This window comes from Protopterus annectens, chromosome 1.part0 (assembly GCF_019279795.1).
Source record: "Protopterus annectens isolate FY-2018-M chromosome 1.part0, PAN1.0, whole genome shotgun sequence".
Taxonomy (NCBI): Eukaryota; Metazoa; Chordata; order Ceratodontiformes; family Protopteridae; genus Protopterus; species Protopterus annectens.
Window position 1 is genome coordinate 1,062,007,124 of NC_056725.1, and position 22,234 is coordinate 1,062,029,357.

General features: G+C 41.9%; 1 protein-coding gene across 2 annotated transcripts in view; it reads left to right on the top strand.

Annotated features, from left to right (window-relative positions):
* The window catches only part of QRSL1 (glutaminyl-tRNA amidotransferase subunit QRSL1), a 679,774-nt gene that overhangs the window by 563,198 nt on the left and 94,342 nt on the right, over positions 1-22,234 (top strand). For both annotated transcript variants that reach the window (XM_044064940.1, XM_044064949.1), the window contains one exon: positions 12,803-12,920. In XM_044064940.1, the coding sequence (XP_043920875.1) occupies positions 12,803-12,920 (118 nt within the window). The remainder of the gene's footprint in view (positions 1-12,802; positions 12,921-22,234) is intronic.

Here is a 22,234-nt window from a genome sequence, read left to right on the forward strand (position 1 = left end):
CACCATACGGCGCAGTTGAAAGTCAATCTTCGCACACTTGAAATTTCGAACGTTTGGTCTCTACCATGTAGCATTCAAAATTTTAAGCATCCAAAGAATTGACATAGAACTGCTGTGCCAGTGGGGAGTCTTATTGGGGAGCAAGTTAGCAACCAGCCCCAGACTGACTGTGATCTCTGTGTGCTCTTAAGGGAAATTGCACTTTACTGTGTGTATTTATTATCCTTTCTCCTATATGAGAGCCAGGCGTCACAGCTCCATTAAACCAAGGATGTCTGTTTGGCACTAAAGCAGAAGTAGTCCTCAAAAAGATGGAGGAAAAAGCTAAATCTATTCAAACTGTTAAATATTTCTTACAAGTACAGCCACCTAGATTCAGTAGGCATTGGCTTCTAAAAACTGGTCCTTTCACGTCCCTCCCTGACCTTCTCAGTCCAAACCCAGGGACAGCAGACCACCAAGACTACAGTCTCACGGTATGCACAGATCTAAACAATGGAGTGCTCCCTCCTCAAAAACAGGGAGTAGTAAGCCACTGCCCTATGGTAAAAATTCACAATGACTTATCCTTAATTCCCCCCAAGCCTTGCCAAAGTACTTGCACCCTTAGGAGGAAAACTAGCCCTGCATGCAAAAGACTGGGAGTACATTTCCCAGGACAGATAGGTCTTGAACATTGTATCCCATGGATACAGATTCTGCTTCCACTCACTGCCAACCCCAAGCGGATTGCCAGACCTCCCCCTAAATCAATGGGCAGAGGCCCAAAAGCAAGTACTTTCTCTTCAGTATCAAGGCTATTCAACCTGTCCCAGCAGAGCAAAGGGGACAAGATTTCTACCCCAGACTGTTTCTGGTACCCAGAAAAGAAAACTCTTGGTGCCCTATCCTGGATCTGTCTATTCTCAACACCTTCCTAGTGGTTCCAAGATTCAAAATGCTTACTGTCCAACAGCTGCTTCCTATGCTAGCCAAGGACTCCTGGCTAGCCACCCTAGACTTAAAAGAAGCTTATCTGCACATCCCCATAAGGGAATCCTGCAAGAAATATCTGCGTTTCAGAGCAGGCTCTATGCACCTTCAGTTCTCTGCACACTTCCCTTTGGCTTATCTACTGCGCCCAGGGTATTCACAAAATTCCTGGCTCCAGCCATTGCATACTGCAGGCAGAGAAAAATTCAAATTTACCCATACTTGGACAATTGCCCGATTCAGGATTCAGGCTGACAGTCAGGAATTGCTACTCCAGCACCTAAAATTTGTAAAGAGACGTCTAACTTCACTGGGGTACACCATCAACGAAAAGAAATCACATCCGGTATCCAGCCAAAAGATTGTATTCCTGGGAGCAAGGTTGAACACAACTTCCCAGATGACATTCCTCACTCCAGAAAAACAAATTTATTTGACAAACTACTTCAGTCTACTGGCCACCCAAACCCAGCTATCTGCAAGAAAAATACTACAAGCCCTAGGGTTCATGGCCTCTTGCATTCTACTAATTCCATATGCAAGACTGCATATGAGGAAACTTCAGTGGTACTTAAAAAGTCTCCGGTGTCAACATTCTCAGGACCTGGAAACAATTATTCCTATCATTCCTTGTCTAAGGACAGAGTTCCTTTGGTGGGCAGAGGCCTGCTACCACAACAATGGATTCCCTTTCATTCAACCCCCTGCCACCCAAACCCTAGCAGCAGACGCATCAGACTATGCATGGGGGGCTCACATGGCAGGACAATACATTCAAGGTAAATGGAGCCCAAAGCAAATGCCCCTGCATATCAATCAAAATCAAACCCTGAACTAATGGACATGCTTCACCTCAAAAAAACGAGATCCCTCAGAACCACTCGTTTTAGCGACTTGAACCTATGTACAACTATAAACAGGACATGAAGGAGGGATAGATTCCTGTCCCAGCGACTCCCCTCACTCTGGAATAGAATCCCAATCCATATTTGACAGAGCTCCTCTCTGACCCTCTTCAAGAGAAATCTTGATGAGTGGATGGGTAATCGTAAGTTCTACCCTGGGATCACTTCAGGAGCCCTGTTGACAGAGGCCCAGGATACTAATCTAATGGGGAGGCGAAAGGCATCATTCTGTGGCTAGGCTTATAAATGCCCATGGGCAGATAGCCTAGTACTTACCTATGAACCTATAAAAAGAAATGTTAGCTGTACAGAATGCTCTGACAGCCTTCAAGTGCCTTATTCTCCCAGGGCAACTATTGATAAAGACAGACAACACCACAGTTATGTGGTACATAAGCAAGCAGGGGAGAACCCATTCCTACCCACTCTGCAAGTTAGCCATGGCTGTGTGGAACACAGCCTTGAGTAATGAAGTGCACCTGCAAGCTCAGTTCCTGCCAGGCAAACTAAATTCACTGGCAGATGATTTAAGCAGAAATCTAATGGACTCACATGAGTGGAAACTGGAACCCAAATCATTCAAACTTCTGATCTACAGGTGGGGGCACCAGAAGTGGACCTTTTTGCTTCCCCACAGAACTATCAATTGAGCAAATATTGCACCAGAAATCCCCACAGCCAAGCATGGAAAGTGGATGCCCTGTCCTTTTACATGGGAAAAACTCTCAATCTAAGCCTTTCCCCCTCTGCCCCTCCTCTCGAAAGTTCTACTAAAGATCAAACAGGACAAGCCAAGGACAATCCTGATTGCATCACACTGACCATGTCAGCACTGGTACCCACTTTTGCGCAGTCTGCTGGTGGTGGCAGTAATTACTACCGTATAGTCTGGGTATAGGGGCACAGCTGGAGAATCTGTGTCAGCCTTTCCCAGGAGTGTCTGTGAAGTTGTATAAATAATTATCTCAAAGTGTGTGTGTTTGTCAGCTACTTGGGCAGGGACACGAAGCACTGGTTGGATAGAGAGGGTACTGGAGGTTAGCTTGCCAGCTAGGCTGAGATCTGGAGCCTATAGCTGTGTTGGGTCTATGTTAAATATTTGAACATCCAAAATGTCGAACGTTACATGGTCGAGACCAAATGTTCGACATTTGGATGTTCGAATATCAAATAAAAAAAAAAAGAAAAACACACCTTAACAGTGTGAGCAGGGGGGCAAGCCCCCCCGCACCCCTACATCCCCCTACTTAAATATATCAACTCCTGGACCGCACTTCAGTGCAGAAAAGGAAACTTCTCCCTATCTGCACCATACGGCGCCGTTGAAAGTCAATCTTCGCACACTAGAAATTTCGAACGTTTGGTCTCTACCATGTAGCATTCAAAATTTTAAGCATCCAAAGAATTGACATAGAACTGCTGTGCCAGTGGGGAGTCTTATTGGGGAGCAAGTTAGCAACCAGCCCCAGACTGACTGTGATCTCTGTGTGCTCTTAAGGGAAATTGCACTTTACTGTGTGTATTTATTATCCTTTCTCCTATATGAGAGCCAGGCCACGGGCGTCACAGCTCCATTAAACCAAGGATGTCTGTTTGGCACTAAAGCAGAAGTAGTCCTCAAAAAGATGGAGGAAAAAGCTAAATCTATGCAAACTGTTAAATATTTCTTACAAGTACAGCCACCTAGATTCAGTAGGCATTGGCTTCTAAAAACTGGTCCTTTCACGTCCCTCCCTGACCTTCTCAGTCCAAACCCAGGGACAGCAGACCACCAAGACTAGAGTCTCACGGTATGCACAGATCTAAACAATGGAGTGCTCCCTCCTCAAAAACAGGGAGTAGTAAGCCACTGCCCTATGGTAAAAATTCACAATGACTTATCCTTAATTCCCCCCAAGCCTTGCCAAAGTACTTGCACCCTTAGGAGGAAAACTAGCCCTGCATGCAAAAGACTGGGAGTACATTTCCCAGGACAGATAGGTCTTGAACATTGTATCCCATGGATACAGATTCTGCTTCCACTCACTGCCAACCCCAAGCGGATTGCCAGACCTCCCCCTAAATCAATGGGCAGAGGCCCAAAAGCAAGTACTTTCTCTTCAGTATCAAGGCTATTCAACCTGTCCCAGCAGAGCAAAGGGGACAAGGTTTCTACCCCAGACTGTTTCTGGTACCCAGAAAAGAAAACTCTTGGTGCCCTATCCTGGATCTGTCTATTCTCAACACCTTCCTAGTGGTTCCAAGATTCAAAATGCTTACTGTCCAACAGCTGCTTCCTATGCTAGCCAAGGACTCCTGGCTAGCCACCCTAGACTTAAAAGAAGCTTATCTGCACATCCCCATAAGGGAATCCTGCAAGAAATATCTGTGTTTCAGAGCAGGCTCTATGCACCATCAGTTCTCTGCACACTTCCCTTTGGTTTATCTACTGCGCCCAGGGCATTCACAAAATTCCTGGCTCCAGCCATTGCATACTGCAGGCAGAGAAAAATTCAAATTTACCCATACTTGGACAATTGCCCGATTCAGGATTCAGGCTGACAGTCAGGAATTGCTACTCCAGCACCTAAAATTTGTAAAGAGACGTCTAACTTCACTGGGGTACACCATCAACGAAAAGAAATCACATCCGGTATCCAGCCAAAAGATTGTATTCCTGGGAGCAAGGTTGAACACAACTTCCCAGATGACATTCCTCACTCCAGAAAAACAAATTTATTTGACAAACTACTTCAGTCTACTGGCCACCCAAACCCAGCTATCTGCAAGAAAAATACTACAAGCCCTAGGGTTCATGGCCTCTTGCATTCTACTAATTCCATATGCAAGACTGCATATGAGGAAACTTCAGTGGTACTTAAAAAGTCTCTGGTGTCAACATTCTCAGGACCTGGAAACAATTATTCCTATCATTCCTTGTCTAAGGACAAGAGTTCCTTTGGTGGGCAGAGGCCTGCTACCACAACAATGGATTCCCTTTCATTCAACCCCCTGCCACCCAAACCCTAACAGCAGACACATCAGACTATGCATGGGGGGCTCACATGGCAGGACAATACATTCAAGGTAAATGGAGCCCAAAGCAAATGCCCCTGCATATCAATCAAAATCAAACCCTGAACTAATGGACATGCTTCACCTCAAAAAAACGAGATCCCTCAGAACCACTCGTTTTAGCTACTTGAACCTATGTACAACTATAAACAGGACATGAAGGAGGGATAGATTCCTGTCCCAGCGACTCCCCTCACTCTGGAATAGAATCCCAATCCATATTTGACAGAGCTCCTCTCTGACCCTCTTCAAGAGAAATCTTGATGAGTGGATGGGTAATCGTAAGTTCTACCCTGGGATCACTTCAGGAGCCCTGTTGACAGAGGCCCAGGTTACTAATCTAATGGGGAGGCGAAAGGCATCATTCTGTGGCTAGGCTTATAAATGCCCATGGGCAGATAGCCTAGTACTTACCTATGAACCTATAAAAAGAAATGTTAGCTGTACAGAATGCTCTGACAGCCTTCAAGTGCCTTATTCTCCCAGGGCAACTATTGATAAAGACAGACAACACCACAGTTATGTGGTACATAAGCAAGCAGGGGAGAACCCATTCCTACCCACTCTGCAGGTTAGCCATGGCTGTGTGGAACACAGCCTTGAGTAATGAAGTGCACCTGCAAGCTCAGTTCCTGCCAGGCAAACTAAATTCACTGACAGATGATTTAAGCAGAAATCTAATGGACTCACATGAGTGGAAACTGGAACCCAAATCATTCAAACTTCTGATCTACAGGTGGGGGCACCAGAGGTGGACCTTTTTGCTTCCCCGCAGAACTATCAATTGAGCAAATATTGCACCAGAAATCCCCACAGCCAAGCATGGAAAGTGGATGCCCTGTCCTTTTACATGGGAAAAACTCACAATCTAAGCCTTTCCCCCTCTGCCCCTCCTCTCGAAAGTTCTACTAAAGATCAAACAGGACAAGCCAAGGACAATCCTGATTGCATCACACTGACCATGTCAGCACTGGTACCCACTTTTGCGCAGTCTGACAGCAGTGCCACCGTGGCACCTGCCTCAGACCCCTTCCCTGCTGTCCCAGCAAGAGGGCCAGATTTTCATCCTCAGCTACAATCCCAGAACCTAGCAGCCTGGCTCATCCCCTGAACTCATCACCAGCAACCCTCAGTTAACAGGTGCTGGATGTCATCCTTGAGGCAAGGAGGCCTAGTACTAGAAAATCCTATTTAGAAAAGTGGAAAAGATACTGTTGTTGGAGCCAGTCTCAGGGAATGGACACAACTGTGCCCCACTTACCTCATATACTAAATTACTTAACAGAAATACTCCACAAAGGCCTATCCTTCTCTTCAATTAGGATTCATGCCTCTGCCATCTCAGCTCATTATAATACTGAGCCACCCCTCTTCTCTCATCCTCTGGTCAAACAGTTCCTGAGAGGAACCAAAAATTTAAGACCCCCAGGACAGCTTCCCACTCCAGCCTGGGACCTTAACTTCGTATTGGAGAAGCTCACACGTCCACCCTTTGAACCTACTGCTACAGCAGAGTTAAAATTCCTCTCCTGGAAAACAACCTTACTTCTAGCCATCACTTCAGCAAGAAGAGTGTCTGAATTGCAGGCCCTTATGGCCGTGGAACCCTTCATTATCTTCCATGTGGACAAGGTTTCCCTCAGGACTAACCTATATTTTATGCCCAAGGTGTGGTATCTAATGTGGCTTTAAACCAATCCATTCATTTGCCAACCCTTTTCCCTAATCCTCAGAATAAGGGGGAAAGGATCCTACACTCCCTGGACGTGCACAGGCAGCTTAGGTTCTATCTGGACAGGACTAAACCTTTCAGAAAATCTGACCAGCTGCTAGTCAGCTTTGCTACAGAGGCAGAGGGCAGGGCCATTTCAAAGCAAACCATTTCTAAATGGATAGCACACTGCATCCATTTCTGCTACAAACACCATGGGAAACCTAACCCCCAGGGGATCAGAACACATTACACTAGGGCTACATCAACCTCTACAGCATTTCTCAGGGGAGTCCCTACCAGGGACGTCCTGGAAGCTGCAACCAGGAGCTCTGTACACACCTTCACCAAGCATTACCACTTACCTATCTTTTCTAAATCCAGAGCTAGATTTGCCACAGCAGTCTTACAGGGCCTGCTAACCAGCCCTAATGCTTTTTGACTGCCTCCACCCTTCCTCAGCTTTGGGAATCAACCCAAGTGTGATGACTGCAACAGTGAAACACGAAGAACATAGTACAGTTGTGTGCACTTACCATAAATGTAGATGTTCGAGTGTATTCACTGTTGCAGTCCTGGTTACCCTCCCTCCAGCCCCCTGACGTCTCTATACTTCTACCTATCCTTTTTGTTTGGCCATATCTTATAACATTGGTATTTACTTTTTACTGGGGGTGTTCCACACCATGTAATTGCTTCCTATTTTGGGGGCTCCTGACATCTGGGGCAAGAAAAACTGATGTAATGGCATCAGCTGCATGTTTTATACCCCTGACGACCTGACGTCATGGAAGAAGTGACAGCATCTGGCGCAGAAATCCCAAGACTCTGGTATTCGGGCAGACTGAGGGCTACCTGCATGCAGATAACCCAAGTGTGAGGACTGCAACAAGTGAATACACTCGAACATCTACATTTATGGTAAGTGTACACAACTGTACTTTTAGAATTCAAGCAGCCAAGATGCTGTATAGCTATTCACTGGCATCCCAATAAATGCATGCTTTTATCTAAAACCTCTCCTTAATTCTAGAGTGATACACACTCGATATAGTTAACTGTTTGGAAATGTATTTGGCAATAATGGAGAACACTGGACTTGAAATAGTATATTTGCATGATGGTTGAAGTGTTATGGCAGAAGCATAGTTGTACATGTGCATTCTGTCATAACATTTAAAATCGCTATCACAAAAACAGTATTTCAACCCAGTGTTCTCCATGGCCGTCAGTCTCAGTGAACATTTCATTGCTTAATCAGAATCAGAAATACTTTATTGATCCTACAGGAAATTGCTTATGTTACAGCTGCACAGATAAACATAGACACAATGTAGACCAAGCACGTATGTTGCATAATGGAATATGACAGATACTATACTCATTTGTGTTACCCACAGATATCACAACAACACCTGACAATGCCTGTCATAGGTACCCAGTTGACCATAGCCAATGTATTAGATGAGTTTAATACCATACCACAAATAGTAATGACATGTTAATTTCCACTCACCCTAGGATATGAGGTACTGCACATTTTGATACTTTAAGGTATAGCATATTGCACAAAGGAAGAGGAGATGACAGAGGAGGGTACAATACCTAGTGTTGGTGAGGTTGTTTGAATTGCTGTTTTCTGCTTTACTGTTGCTGATCTGTCTGCATTTGATTTTGGATTTTTTTCTTGTATTGCATTTTTTTGTTATTTTTTTGTTCTTTTTGGAGTTTTAAGAGGTCTTGGCTAGGGTCAGTTAAAGATTTTTTTGCAGTTTGTGAATAACATCCAGCTAATTAGTGGGAGAAGCTGAGAAATACAATTTTTATTTAACTGCAAATACTTAGTGACATCTTTATTTAGCTGTAGGGCTTGTTTGACTTGATGTTCTCTGCCTGACTATTGCTGACCTCTGTCTGCATTTGATTTTTCCAACTTACCCACTCTGCTGGTCATACCTCTAAAGTGTTCATTATGAGGAACGTTCCTCATTTTAGGTCTTATAAAGTTCATGTTCCTCAAAGTTCACCATTGAAAGGGTCTAGTACACATTCAGTGTTGGGAATTTCAACTGATATCCATGATAAATAGAACTGAGTCATAAATTCATCAATCAGACATTTAATACTTGCATTTTAACCATCCTGTGAACTTCTTGGTTGAAGTTAACTTGTTAGCAAATGTTCCACATTTTGCCCGTTTATTCCACATTACGAAAGGTAATGTTCCTTATTTTAGATATGGAAGGTTGAAAGCTATGCTACTGGTGTAGTGCTTTTAAACTTGATAGCTTTTGAGTTGCCCGCCCGTACTGTAAGTCTGATTTTGGACATTCCTCCCAGTCCCATCACATCATGTCATTCATCTGGGAAGGCCCTCCTCCTCAGTCTCTTAAACTTGAATTTTCTTCTGTTTCCTAACTCCCCACTTACTTCCAAAACTGTATTTAGCTGCCTTTACTGTATTTGTGCTTCTTCCTACTTCATTTAGCTTTTTGCTGCATGTTCTTAAAGAGCTCAGTTGCATTTATTACTGCTTGTTAGTAGCCTGTTGTGGTCTACACTCTTATGGCAGCAGAGGTAGCTTACATCCTTCTGAATTGGGAATTGCTGGTTGAAGGCTTATTGTGTCTGTTATTCTACAATTGCCTTGATTCGGTTTGAAGTACTTGGGCTGCAGACCACTTTTTTTACATTAAGAAGGTTTGTGATCTATACTCTTGTGGCAGGAAAGGATAACCTATGCCCTTATTAGTTGGGAATTACTGCTTGAAAGCTTATTGTATCTGCTATTCTAAAAACGTCTTCATTCTGGTTTAAGCAATTGGGCTCCAAACCAGTTATTTAACATTAGGAAGGTTTGTAGTCTACACTCTTGTGACAGGAGAGGATAGCCTATGCCCTTCTGAGTGGGGAATTGCTGTTATAAGCCTTATTGTGCCTTGATTTGATTAGCTAGAGTGCTAGCTTGTTTAAAAAAATTGAATTTCTATACCTGGGGCATTTGGGGATGTTTGGCAAACATGCTACTTGAGATGAATGTTTCTGTGTTGGATATCTGCACTTTTTGACCTTTTTTATAGTATTTAGTCAGAACTGCTGCTGCTGTCTGCACAGCAACAACTGCCAGTGATCTGTATAGTCAACATTATTTCACAGCATAATTCCCCCTTTTAATCTGTGTAGATACCAATCTTTCACAGTTCCAAGTTTCCCTTAAATACCCTTACTGTCTGTACAGATTTTATTTTAACTACCAGAGCATCTAGTTTGCACATAGCTGAGCATTGCTTATCAAGTTCCTTGTCTTATTGATTAATTCAATATTTAAATTTCTTGCACTCCTCCCTAGTAGATGAATAGCCATGGATGTGCACTTCCCGACTCTCTCTGGCTAGTCTGGGTGAGATGCGTATTCTGAGCTATTGTAGCAATTGCCTCATATATACTGACAACCCATTTATTCTTAATAAAGTAGATAAAGTATGTGAGTGGTGTAAATACACTTTAACGCTAGAGGCAAAACTCTCTCATCCAACTAAAATTAATCCTGTAGAGACTGTCAGTGATACTTGCACCACAACTACTACACAGGCTAAAGACACTACAAACAAGACTACTTATGCTGAGGCACATACATTAATCTTCCTAAAACACTAAAACCTCCCGCACAACACAGTAAAAAAAAGGATCCTCAGCTGTCATGTAAACACTGTTAAAACACCACTCACACGTTTACATAGTAACACTGTATCCAGTGCCTCTACTGTTAAGTCCTTAATGCAAACCAGCGCACAGCCAAATTTCCTTGTCATTGGTGATTCTATAATGAGGCACACTGATGTCCCCCTCACCTGACTTAATAAGCAGAGTCACTGTTAGCTGCCTTTCCAGGGCTAGAATCCATCAAGTCATACAGGCACTAAACTCACTGAACCACGGGTACCAGTATGACTCTTTTTATTGTCCATGTGGATGTTAATGACCTGAGAGGTACTTCCGTTGACTATATGAATCGAGTCATGATTGAGCTCACTGATTGTGTCTCAAGCAGTTATGAGCCTAGCACTGAGCAGTATACTACCTTTTTCAAGGCTGATGCCATGTTGCCAACAAAAAATGATTGACTTTAACAACTGGCTTAGTTTCTGGTGTCAGTCCAAGGGGGTACAATATTTGATAGCCTGGGATGACTTTGTTGACAGACCATGCTGCTTTGCCAGGGAAGGTCTGTACTTATCCCTTCTAGACTTTCAGATATTTGCGAAGACCTTTTCTACCCCACAAAGTGCCTTTTTTAGGCAATGCCAAACTGATAAACCTCCCATCTTAATTGAACCTATGAAGGAATAGCTGAAGGTAGTACAGGTTAATGCTAGAAGTCTTAACAAGAAACTCCACTTCCTACAAGCCGTTCTGTCCGTGGAGAGTGTAGACATCTGCATAGTGACGGAGACATGGTTTAAAGTTGCAGAGAGTAACCTAGCAATGTAAGGTTTGTAATGCCTTTCACACCTTTAGACCAGCTACTGCACTAGAGAGAACTAAAAGTGGAAGAGTCTCAGTCTATATTAAAACCAACTTCACATTCAGTCTAGGTAAAGTGTATGAATCACTAGAACTCAAATTCATACATGTGCAACTCACCCTAAACAGGGTCTCGTACCATATCCGCGCAACCTATAGGTTCTCCATGTCCCAGGAAACCCATACTACCTATCTTAGAGTCCCTCACAGTTCAACCCAATACGATATTCATGGGGGAGCTCAACTACCGCTCTATAGCTTGGAAATCCTACACCACTTCTAATGCAGAAGCCCAGAAATTCCTAAACTTTGTTAATACCAGCATCCTGGAATAGTTGGTCCATTCTCCCATCAGGATTGCAAACATGAGGGGCCAGTGTTCCCTATCCAATATAATGTCTTCGCTCATCAGATCTGACCATAAGGCAGTATTGCTTGAAATAAAAAATAAATTTGGACATCCAGCAAAACCAAAAAACCTTTAGAAACTTTTCCAAGGCTAATCTCTGTCTATTAATTGACACCTTGATTAAATTCCAAGCACCTCCAAACCCAGTAAACACCATAGCATATGCTGAGCTGTTTAACAAATCTCTATACAACCATATTGATAGTTGTGTAGAGCGAGCTGTGCCCACTCATGTTTAGAAAGGCAAATTCAAAAGACAAGCCACCCTGGTGAAATCACAAGATCAGTTATCCAACAAAAGAAACAAAATCTTGGCCAAGCACAGGAGGAACAAAGCCATACATAGAAAAAGCCCCCTGACTAATCTAAATAAGCAGCTAAAAGGGTTAATTAATATTTCAAAGGCTAAATTTGAATAAAAGATAGCTTCTCAGGCAAAGGGCAACCAGAAAGCTTTTCTATAGCTACATCCGTAACCTCAGAGGAAATATGCAACAATGCACAGAACTTAATTTAAATAGCATCACCTACACTGAACCATAGGCCTTTGACATCTTTTTGGCTAACTGGTGCAGTTCAGATTTCTTCACTCATCCCCCTCCGATTAATCCAAAAGAAATACCATGTACCGCAATCTTCCCAACCATTACTAGGAAATGGGTCATCCGTGCACTTTCCAGGGCCAAAAAGACTGCATCAATGGGGGCCCTGATAACATCCCAGGATGCTTAATAAACATAATGAAACATGAACTCTCTGGTCCACTAGAATCACTTCTCTGCTGGGACCTACATTCAGGTTTTGTGCCCAAGGAATATGACTACAGTCATTCCCTGCACAAAGGAAGTCCAGCCACTGATCCAGGTAACTACAGGCCCACTAGTCTGACCAGCTTCATATGGAAGGCCATGGAAAGAATCATCATTGATATGATACATGAGGACATAGATAACCTGTAAACCACTGGACCCATCATAATTTAGCTTCGTTAAAGGACAGTAATGCCTATTAAATCTGGTGGACCTTTTTGAGAGGGTCACCAAAGCATTGGATGAAGGGAAGACTGTACACACTGCTTACCTTGACCTGTCCAGGGCTTTTGATACAATAGATGAAAAAAGGAGGATGAGCACTGGACAGGTTCATTAACATAATGCATTGTTTTTGCTTATTTGTTATATATATAACTGAGAGATTTAATTCTGAACTTTGTTATTTATACTTCAGGACATCGCAGTAACATAGACAGTTCCACCGATACCATGTACGCAGCATCAAGACATGAAGGATTTAATGATGTTGTCCGGGGAAGAATTCTGTGTGGAAACTACTTTCTTCTGAAACAGTAAGAGAAAAGAGCATTGAGATGTACTACTGTGTGATACCAAATGTACAGAAGGTATATAAGGGGGTCTGCATGGTACAGATATTACTGCAAGTCATAGGATGTTGTGAGGCATGACCCCAAGGAGGGAATACATTACAATCCCTGAGCATGTAGTAATAGCCATATCATTCTCAATCTCAGGTGACTTATTGCATGTATAAAATGGTCATCTGTTTTTTTTCTATTTGAATATTATGTTTAGTAGCTTATATATGATCATTATATGTTTTGTGGTGTGTTTTAATGTAGTAGTTCATCTTTCCATTACGAGGAATCGATTGCTGTATATGGTTATAACTTAATTACATGGAATATATATATAGAAAATTTTGGCGGGAGTTATTTTTAGGGACCCTTCTGTCAAATTATTGTGAACCATTACACAGTTCCATTTGAAAATGTGACCTGGTAGTCATTTTAGTACATTGCACTTAGATTTGTGTTCTGCAGATTCAGTAGAACATTTTTCTGGGCTTTTCTTACCCCTGTGTTTGTTGACTGCGAGATTTAGACAGTCATCTGGGGTGGTTCGCATTTTCTGTTTTTTTTTTCCTTGGCTCTAACTGCGTACACTTAGCTAATTACATGGGAGAGGCATATGCAGTAGGGTGTCTGCAGAAGATTCCCCTCACCACCACAAGAGGTACACCCTACAAGTGGCCGTGCTCCTCCTCTTGGAGCATGAGTAGTGATCTCTCTTGATTACATTTGAGAGATTGCACCACCCCGTCTGACCCTGAGTGCATGCAAACCCCTCCTCCCCCAAGAGAGGTGAATAGGCAATGCCCTATCACTCTTCACCCTCCCTACCTGGCTCCTCCATTGCTGGGGCCACTAATTGAACCCCAGTCACATGGGTGGCAGTAAGGTTTCCATATATCTGTGCCATGGTCCTGGCTAAATTTAGTAGAGTAGTTTAGACAGTATTGGTCCATAAAGGGCATGTTGGAAAATTTAAGCTCAAAATGTTAAATTTGGGCAAAGTTATAGATGTATGTTGAAAACAATGTTAAAAAATCTAATTTTTTTTTTAGTCTGCCAGTGGCATAGAGAGGGAGAAAGCCTCACTGACTACTGCCCTGGTGACCAGAGTTCAGTTAGCTTAGACACTTAAGGCTCAGGAAATGAGGATGGGCTTTCCCATCCTTGATGGAGGCATGTGTGGTGGTCAAGGCCAGCTCGTGCCACTCCTCTGCTGAGAAAGTGTGTCTGCTAAGGGGTGGAGTTTTATCAGAATATAGAGACATCTGCTGTTGACTGCCCAAGCCTGTGACTGCAGCCCATGATATCATATGTGGAGGAGCACACACACAGATGGGAAATAAAGGCTTGGATGGTCTCGTGTTCACATCACCACCAGTGGAGATGAGCTGTTAGGCCATTTGCAGTCAAAATGCCCTCATAGCATGGATGCCAGTAAGGGCATAGCAGCCCAATGTCTGCCTCTGTGACTGCCCCCCCAGTTGTCTTTCACCCAGTTGGATAAGTGGGCACCTCACCACTGGAGAATAAATAGGTGTCCAGTAGGAGGACGTTTGATGGTAGGCAGGCATCAGACAGAAGTAGTATCCAACAAAACAAATGTTCATTTTTTTCATATTTTATCATTTTCCACTTTAAGTAACTGATTATTGTGAAGAATAGAATGCATTTTTTATTATGTGGAATTTTGCTATGAAATTTTCAAGATAGTCATTTTATGGATGCTTCATTTGTGTGCTGTTGTATAATATTATTTGTAAATGTCATTTTGCAAATGTCACAGATCCTGATTTGGAACAGAGTTGCAAAAATTAAGTATCATAGTTCAGATGGTGGTTGTCCGTAGATGATATATTAAACATTTTAATTAGGGGTATTTATTGAAAGTAATATTTAAAAATGTGCATTGTTCTATAGGGTTGTAACTTCTTAAATATGTGTAAACTTGTTTTGAAATTTTCCAAGTTGCCATTTTAGGGACATGTCAGTACTTGGCTGTGTCATATATATTATTTAGTTGTTGGTCAAGTCAGTAATGTCAGAATTCATAATTAGTTACAACAAACGGATAGATTTTGTTATAACCAATCTGGCAAGTCAGCACAGTTGAGCTTAACAGTTCAGTATCTCACAGCCAAAAGACTGTGGTTCAGAAGTTACAATGCATTATGGTATGGGTTACTCTTTAAAAGGGCTACACCACACATTTATATTAAAAGAGAGATTACAATGTATACATGTTCAAAATATATACAATCCTTTTAGCAGGTTTGAAATACTTATCACAGGACCGTTCTGTTTAACTGTTGTGTACCATTGCAAAGCTTAATTTGTAAATGTTTTATCATTGTGTTGCATTTTGTATCAGAGATTCACAAATTTGTTGCCATAATTCAGGTGATAGTGATCCATAGACGGTATGTTGAAAATTTGCACTCAAAGTACTTTTATATGCAGGGTCTTCTTCTTCTTTCGGCTTTTCCCGGTTAGGGGTTGCCACAGCGGATCACCTGTCCGCTCATGATTTCATTGTAATGTTCTGTGCAATTCTCATGCATGGTCCACTTGGTATTTTAGCAGTGTTTGCTGATACAACCATTTTATCATTATATGTGTAGACAGTATTAATAACACAGCCTCGTGTTAGGCAATCAATGCATACATTCCATTATTAATAACTTTACCAGTGTTAAGGATGCAGATATAAACATCATCAGTTGTTCTTTCTAGTCTTAATTCCACATTTGATGTAACATTGCATATTAATCAAAGCAGTTAAACGCGCATTATAATTTGAAGGAGTTAACTGATGTATTTTCTCTAGTTTACAAGTCTTAACAACTGAACCAGTGACTTCATCTTGCATTTAGAATATTCTTTATGAAATATAGATTTTAAGTACTTTGTTCTGCATCAATGTTCTCTTTTAACTCTTTCTATTGCAACATCCCAAACAGCCCATGTTTTTACTATGGAGTCTTGTTTCTGATATTTCTTTGTTACAACTTCCATATTTTTATTCTGTAATAATTTCACCTCTCTTACTGATTTAGTATTTGGTTTTCCATTTTCTAATGGTAGCTTTCTTAGCCACGATCAACACTAAAGAAAGTGATACTTTCACCTCTTTAGTACTTTTTATTTTACACCAACATAGCAAAAACATATCTATACTGAGGATAAATATAACTGTTGTACTGAATCAAAATATATGCTCATAAGAACCTCTTTCTGAACCATCACATCTCCAACATATATGGCTTTCGTCTGTGGGAACATTTTTCCAAGTCTCATCAGAGTATAGAAATATTTGTGTAAACATTTTCATGTTTATATCCGCTGATCATGTGTAATATATTTATTTAAATGTTCATTCCTTGCTATTTTTACCTTTATACTGTCCTGTATGTTTGTTACTCTTTTTCGGTCTGCCATTTATATTTTAGCCTCTGTTATAAAATTTACTGTTTGCGATTTAGCAAAATTACTGTCCAATTTCTGCACATCTTCCTTGAATTATAATGTTCAACTTGTAAATGCAAGAAGATCCGAGTTCAATAAGCCAGACATTTGTCTAGCTTCTTCATCTCCTTTTATCATCTGCTGCAACAGTGTTGGTTCTTTGTTCTTTCTACTCCAAATGCTCATGGCATTTTTCTTTTATGTTATTATTACTATGTAGAGTATAGTCTATTAGTAGTAGTAGTCTATTTTTCCAAGGTCTAGCTTGTACATAATGTCCTTTATATTTTCCTAGGTCTGCCCTAATGCCCATGTGTGGCCCTGTTGTTTCCCTTTTGGGCACTGTGCCTGTTCTTTGTTTCCTTTTAGGCATATATTACATACCCTGAATCAAATATATTAATTTAAGTTGCATGGCCTTATAGTATGCATCCAAATCTGGAAGTCCCAAATCACCCCATTCCTTTGTAAGTAAGTTTTGTTTTCTCCACTTTGCATTCTTTTTCCTTTTATTGTCCCAAAGAAATGCCTTCATTTCCTTTTTCATATGCGTAGACATGTGATCTATCTGATACACATAAGCTTGAACTACTTAAAGAATCGATGGTACCAAAAACATCTTAATTGTTTGTGTATTATTCTTTATTATTAGCATTTTCCATAAATAATAATTTCCATAGTCTTGTGCTACTTAGTCTTTTGAGTAATTTTGCCCCACATTTCTTTAGCTGCTTGTGCCACATCCCATTTCAGACAAATTCCCAGGTATCCATCCTGTCATGACCCCACAAAAAGGGGAACCTCTGTACAAAGTCATGTGTTGGGGCAGTGTTCATAACTATAGCCTTATTTTTGCTTTATTTTTTTATATCTTGCTATATTAAAATGATTTAATTTATCAAATGTAATTTTTATGTCATGTTCTGGATTAGTAACCTGTAGTATATCATTTGCAAAAAAGGGCTATTTTATTGTTGGTATTTCTGCATTTATATCCAATTATGTTTGATTGCCATATATACCGTTCTAATGGCTCTAAATATAAGGCAGAGTACTGGTTAAAGTGGTCACCTCTGCCTAGATGTCCTTCATTATCACTTTTGCATTATTCTTTCACTTGGGGTATCTTGCCAAAGATAGCTGAACATCCTGCCAGCATATCACACCCTTTAGACATTCCAGGCATTGTAAATCAGACATATGTCCTACGTGCAAGATGTAAGGTATATACAGATGCCTAATTCCCAGAGCTTCTTTGCTGCTATACTGAATGTTACCTCTGAATTCAGTCTGTACCTGGTTCATCTAGGTTGATTCATCTACTGAAGCTTCTAAAGATAAGTACCCCATTAGGTTTCCTTCCTTTCTATTTTCCTTATTGTAGTTTGTTTTCATGCCATCCGGTAAGGGAAAATGTGAGTGTGGGAACCAGATTTCCCTATAAAGATAGACAAGAGAAGTGCCATTTTTATTTGGGTGCTACACATGACCACTCAGTGTGAGATTTGTCAAGTGTTTGTTCCTAAGACACTCCACATTTGTCAGTCGTCCCTTTCTATTTATTTAGAAAACCACCATTTGACACTTGGCTCAGGATAGCATGGCTAAATCCGCCTGCCTCTAAGTTCAGCTGCCACTTAAGAAAAAAGTCTTGAGACCCATCCAGTGCTAACACCAGTTCCCTCTGCCATAACCCAGTTGGAGACTGACTCAAGGCTGGCTACCTGAACGTCTACTGAGCCTGTGCATATGTCTGGTGCAGATGTAGTGAGGGAACCACAGCTGATTATGTCTGAGGGCCCTATGGGGATTCCCTAAATATTTACAGAAGAGGTGCCTGGTACCGTTGCCAAATCTAGGCAGGGGTTTGAACCTCCTAGATTTGTTAAAGCGCATATTCCTTTAAAAAAGATGCAAAAAAAAACGTGGCTGCTGGGGCTCAGGATGCTCAGAAAGAGTGGCATGACTTTACTCAGGGGCTTTTCAATGCCATTATAGGCCTGAAACCCCCCACAATAGTCTGTCCCTGCCACTGCCCCCTGGTCTTCTGCCCCTTCTAAAAGGCCTAGAGATTCTGGTAAAGAGTCTTTGGCATACTCCTCCCACATCCACTCATCTCTTGCAGTGGGATCTGAACTGAAAAAGAAGATTCACTGTCCACTGTTTCTACTTTTGAAGAATTATGTTTTGGGGATAAAGTGGTCAGCATGATGGAATGAACACTTTAAGTGGACTAGTCCCAGGTTCTTGATGTTCGGAAAAGATACAATGAACTCTTGCAAACAGACTCACCTATACCTTCTGCAGTCCCACCTGTTTTAGCTGTCCTTTTGTGTACAGTTTCCGCAACTTTGTAGGCTCCTGGCAAATTTTATAAATTCCTTGAGGATCACAAGTTTTTGTATAAAATTCCTTCATCTGATCCTGCTGTTTTCATGTCCACAGATAAGCCATCCAAGCAGTTACCTTCTAACAAGGACATCCATGCTGTGAAAAGTGTGGGAAAAAAGTGTATGCTACTTATACTTTGGCATTTATGGCCATTAATTATCAGAACCACATGACTAGGTATGTTCTGGCTCCTCTCACCCGACTTGGGGGGATTTTGACTGATGTGTCTAATTTGGACAGCAAGACTTCTGCCATTTTCCTTTTGAGTTGTGTTTCTCATGTTGTTCACCATTCCATTAGATGCAGTTATGAATGCTGATGATGCCTCTTCTTAGGACAGCTGCATCAGTTTCTGTCATGAGGAGATAGTCTTGGTTACATCTTCAGGCCTTACCTGAAGGCATTAAGGTCAAACATTTGGAATCCCCCTTAGACAGACAGAATATCTTTGGTACTGCTGCTACAGAATTGTTTAAAACCCTTTAGGATAAGGGTAAGGTTAATGTGGGATTTGAAGCAATTCTTTGTTTCCCCGTCCCTAAGTTGCAGAGGGAGTAATCATTTTAAGCCTTCTTTTGTCCATAACAGCCTTGACAGCCTGCTAGGAGCAAGATGGTTCCAAAGCAAATTTTCCAGGACAAGCCTCCTCAGAGTTCTAGGAGCCAGAAACCATTTCCTTGTCAATCTGCCTTTGTCTGACAACAGGTAACCACAGATGCCTGGTTACTTTGCATTATCTGAAATGGTTATTCTATGGCTTGGAAGTCCTTTCCTGCATTCTGAGGCCTTCCTCAGCCTCCTCCTTGCCAGCTCCCTCATTTTATTTTTGGTTCTGCAGGATCTGGTGGAACAGGGAACAATCCAGCCTGTCCCCTTGTCTCCACAGGAAATAGGTTTTTATTCCTGAATATTTCAGATTCCCAGGAAGGAGGGGTCATGGAGGCCCATTCTAGACATGTCTTTTCTCAACACCTTTTTCAAAGTACCTTCTTTTAGGATGTTGTCTCTTCAGACACTTTAACCTCTGTTGCTTCCTGAAGTCTTTCTGGTGCTTCTGGATTTGAAGGATGCTTGCCTCCATGTTCCTATTGACCCTCTCTTCAGGAAGCTTTTTACACTTCTCTGTTTCTTCGTCTCATTAATCACTCTCTACTTTGCCTTTTGTTATTTCTGCAGCTCCAAGGGTCTTTACCAAATGTCTGGCCCATGTGGTAGTCTTCTGCAGACTTCAGGGAGTCCGGATAGTCCCTTATTTGGGTGAGCATTTAAGCACCCTCTCAGCAACTCTTGCTTCAGAATCTGTATTTCACTATGCTGCTTCTGCTCAGTGTGAGGTTCACCCTTAATCTCATAAAGTCTGTGTTGATGCTCTCTCAGGACCAGGTGATGTCCTTCTATATCATTGTTGCAATATTCATAACAGTAGGGATCTCCTGCCAAGGGTGGCCCAACATCCAGCCAGTGTACCAAAGCCTTTAGGTTGCTTTAAGGTATGCCGTACATCACACATTTGCCCCTCACGTAACGTAGGGCGTAAAGGTGACATACAGATGTACTTTTTTCTGAACTTCTTTGCTGCCAGTCCAAACGTCAGTCTGATCACATGAGTTGTTGCTGGTGTACCTAGCTATTCAAATAAGTGTCCCGTTAGGGATTTTTTGCTCATCTTTTTTTTGCTTTTTACTTTTATATTGTTGTGGGGTTTCAAGTCATCTAGAAAGGGTAAATGCCAGTGTTGGAGACAGATTCCCCATAAAGACTGTCACGAGCAGTGCTTGTTTTGTTTTAAGTGCTTCTCACGATCAGGCGTCCTGCACTATTTGTCAGGCTTTTGTTCCAGTGACCTTGTGTAGTCATCTTTCATCCCTCGCTATTTGTCTTGAAAACCAGCATCTAAAACGTTTAGCAAGAAAAAAGTCAGTTCAGATTCTTTGGCTATGCCTCCTACATCGAATGTCTGTCTCGAGGCTGAAGAAAGCCCGGAGGTTACCTCAGTTCCTGGGTTGGATTCTTCTGCTGTGGCCATTTCTGACGCCAGCATGAATCCGGCTGATCGCATATCCATGGCAGCTTTGCAGACTTGCATTTCAGATGTTCAGGGGGAACCATAGCTGATTATCACTGAAGGTCGTACGGGGGTTCCTCAGATATTGGTGAGGGAGGAAGTCCCGATCAAGATTATTGCATGTAGGCTGACATCAGAACCTTCTATGTTTCATAAGGCGGATGTCCCCTTAAGAAAGAAGCAAAAGACAAAACATGTTTCTTCTGCTCCTGAGGACCCTCAAAGTGTCTTGCAGAATTTTGCACAGGGCCTATTTAACACTCTTATGGCTTTGAAGCCTCCTCAGAGGAACTCTGTCCCGGCTCCTCCTTGGTCATATTCCCCTCTCAAGAGATCTAGGGATCAGGATTCCTGTAAAGAAGATGATGATTTGTATGAGGGACCTTTGGCCTATTCTACCCAGATTCCTTCCCCTCTGGAGTGTGGTTTTGAGGAAGAGGAGTACTAGTCCTGAATCCCCTTTTGAGGAGAGTTCTTTCAGGGATAAAATTGCCAGGATGATGGAGTTCTTTAAATAGGATTGTTAGATGTCTGAAGTGCAGAGGAGATAGTATGATCTCCTTCAAATGGAGTCTCCAAGACCTGCTGTTCCTCTTGTTTTGGCTGCTTTATATGATGCTTTCTCTTCTTCTTCTCAGGCCCCAGGCCCTCAGCCCCCTGGTCATAAGAATCGAGGCCAGTTTTATAAAGTGCCCGATGACTGCAAATTCCTTTACAAGTGTCCATCTGCTGACACTTCAGTGGTCTCTGAGGCATCTAAGAAGCCTACTACATTATTGATGTGAAGTTGTTCAGTCACGCCGTTTATTCTTGCACGTGGGTTCGGAGCCGAGCCATCGGCTCCGAGTCGGCCGCTTTACTAGCTAAAGATCTCAGAATAGCTCGAGGCCAGGCCCCTATCCCATGATGCTCTCTGTCCTATCCCAGATCTAGTTTGCCTCTGCAACTGATTGCAAAGTCTACGGAGAACTCGGGCCAGTAGAACTCATTTCTTTATCTTTTTACCTTTTTTGGAAAGTATTTATTTTAAAAATGTTGATAATTAGTTAGTGTACATTCCTTATAGGGTTTTTAGGCAGTTAGCCTCTTTTTTCGTTATTGTATAACTCCACGTTATTTGCAGAGCGGTTTGCTCTAGGCCTTTGGCTGTTTTTTCTTTGTTAATGCAGTTTGCATTTAAAATTACTGTTCTTTCCTGGTAAAATACAGACTGTTACTTTTAGATTATACCTAGTTGTACAGGGATCTGTCAACTAGGAATTGTTTTGCTACCCTACCCCTCTGAAATTCAACTTAGTAGTTAGTGTGTGTGTGTGTGTGTGTGTGTGTGTGTGTGTGTGTGTGTGTGTGTGTGTGTGTGTGTGTGTGTGTG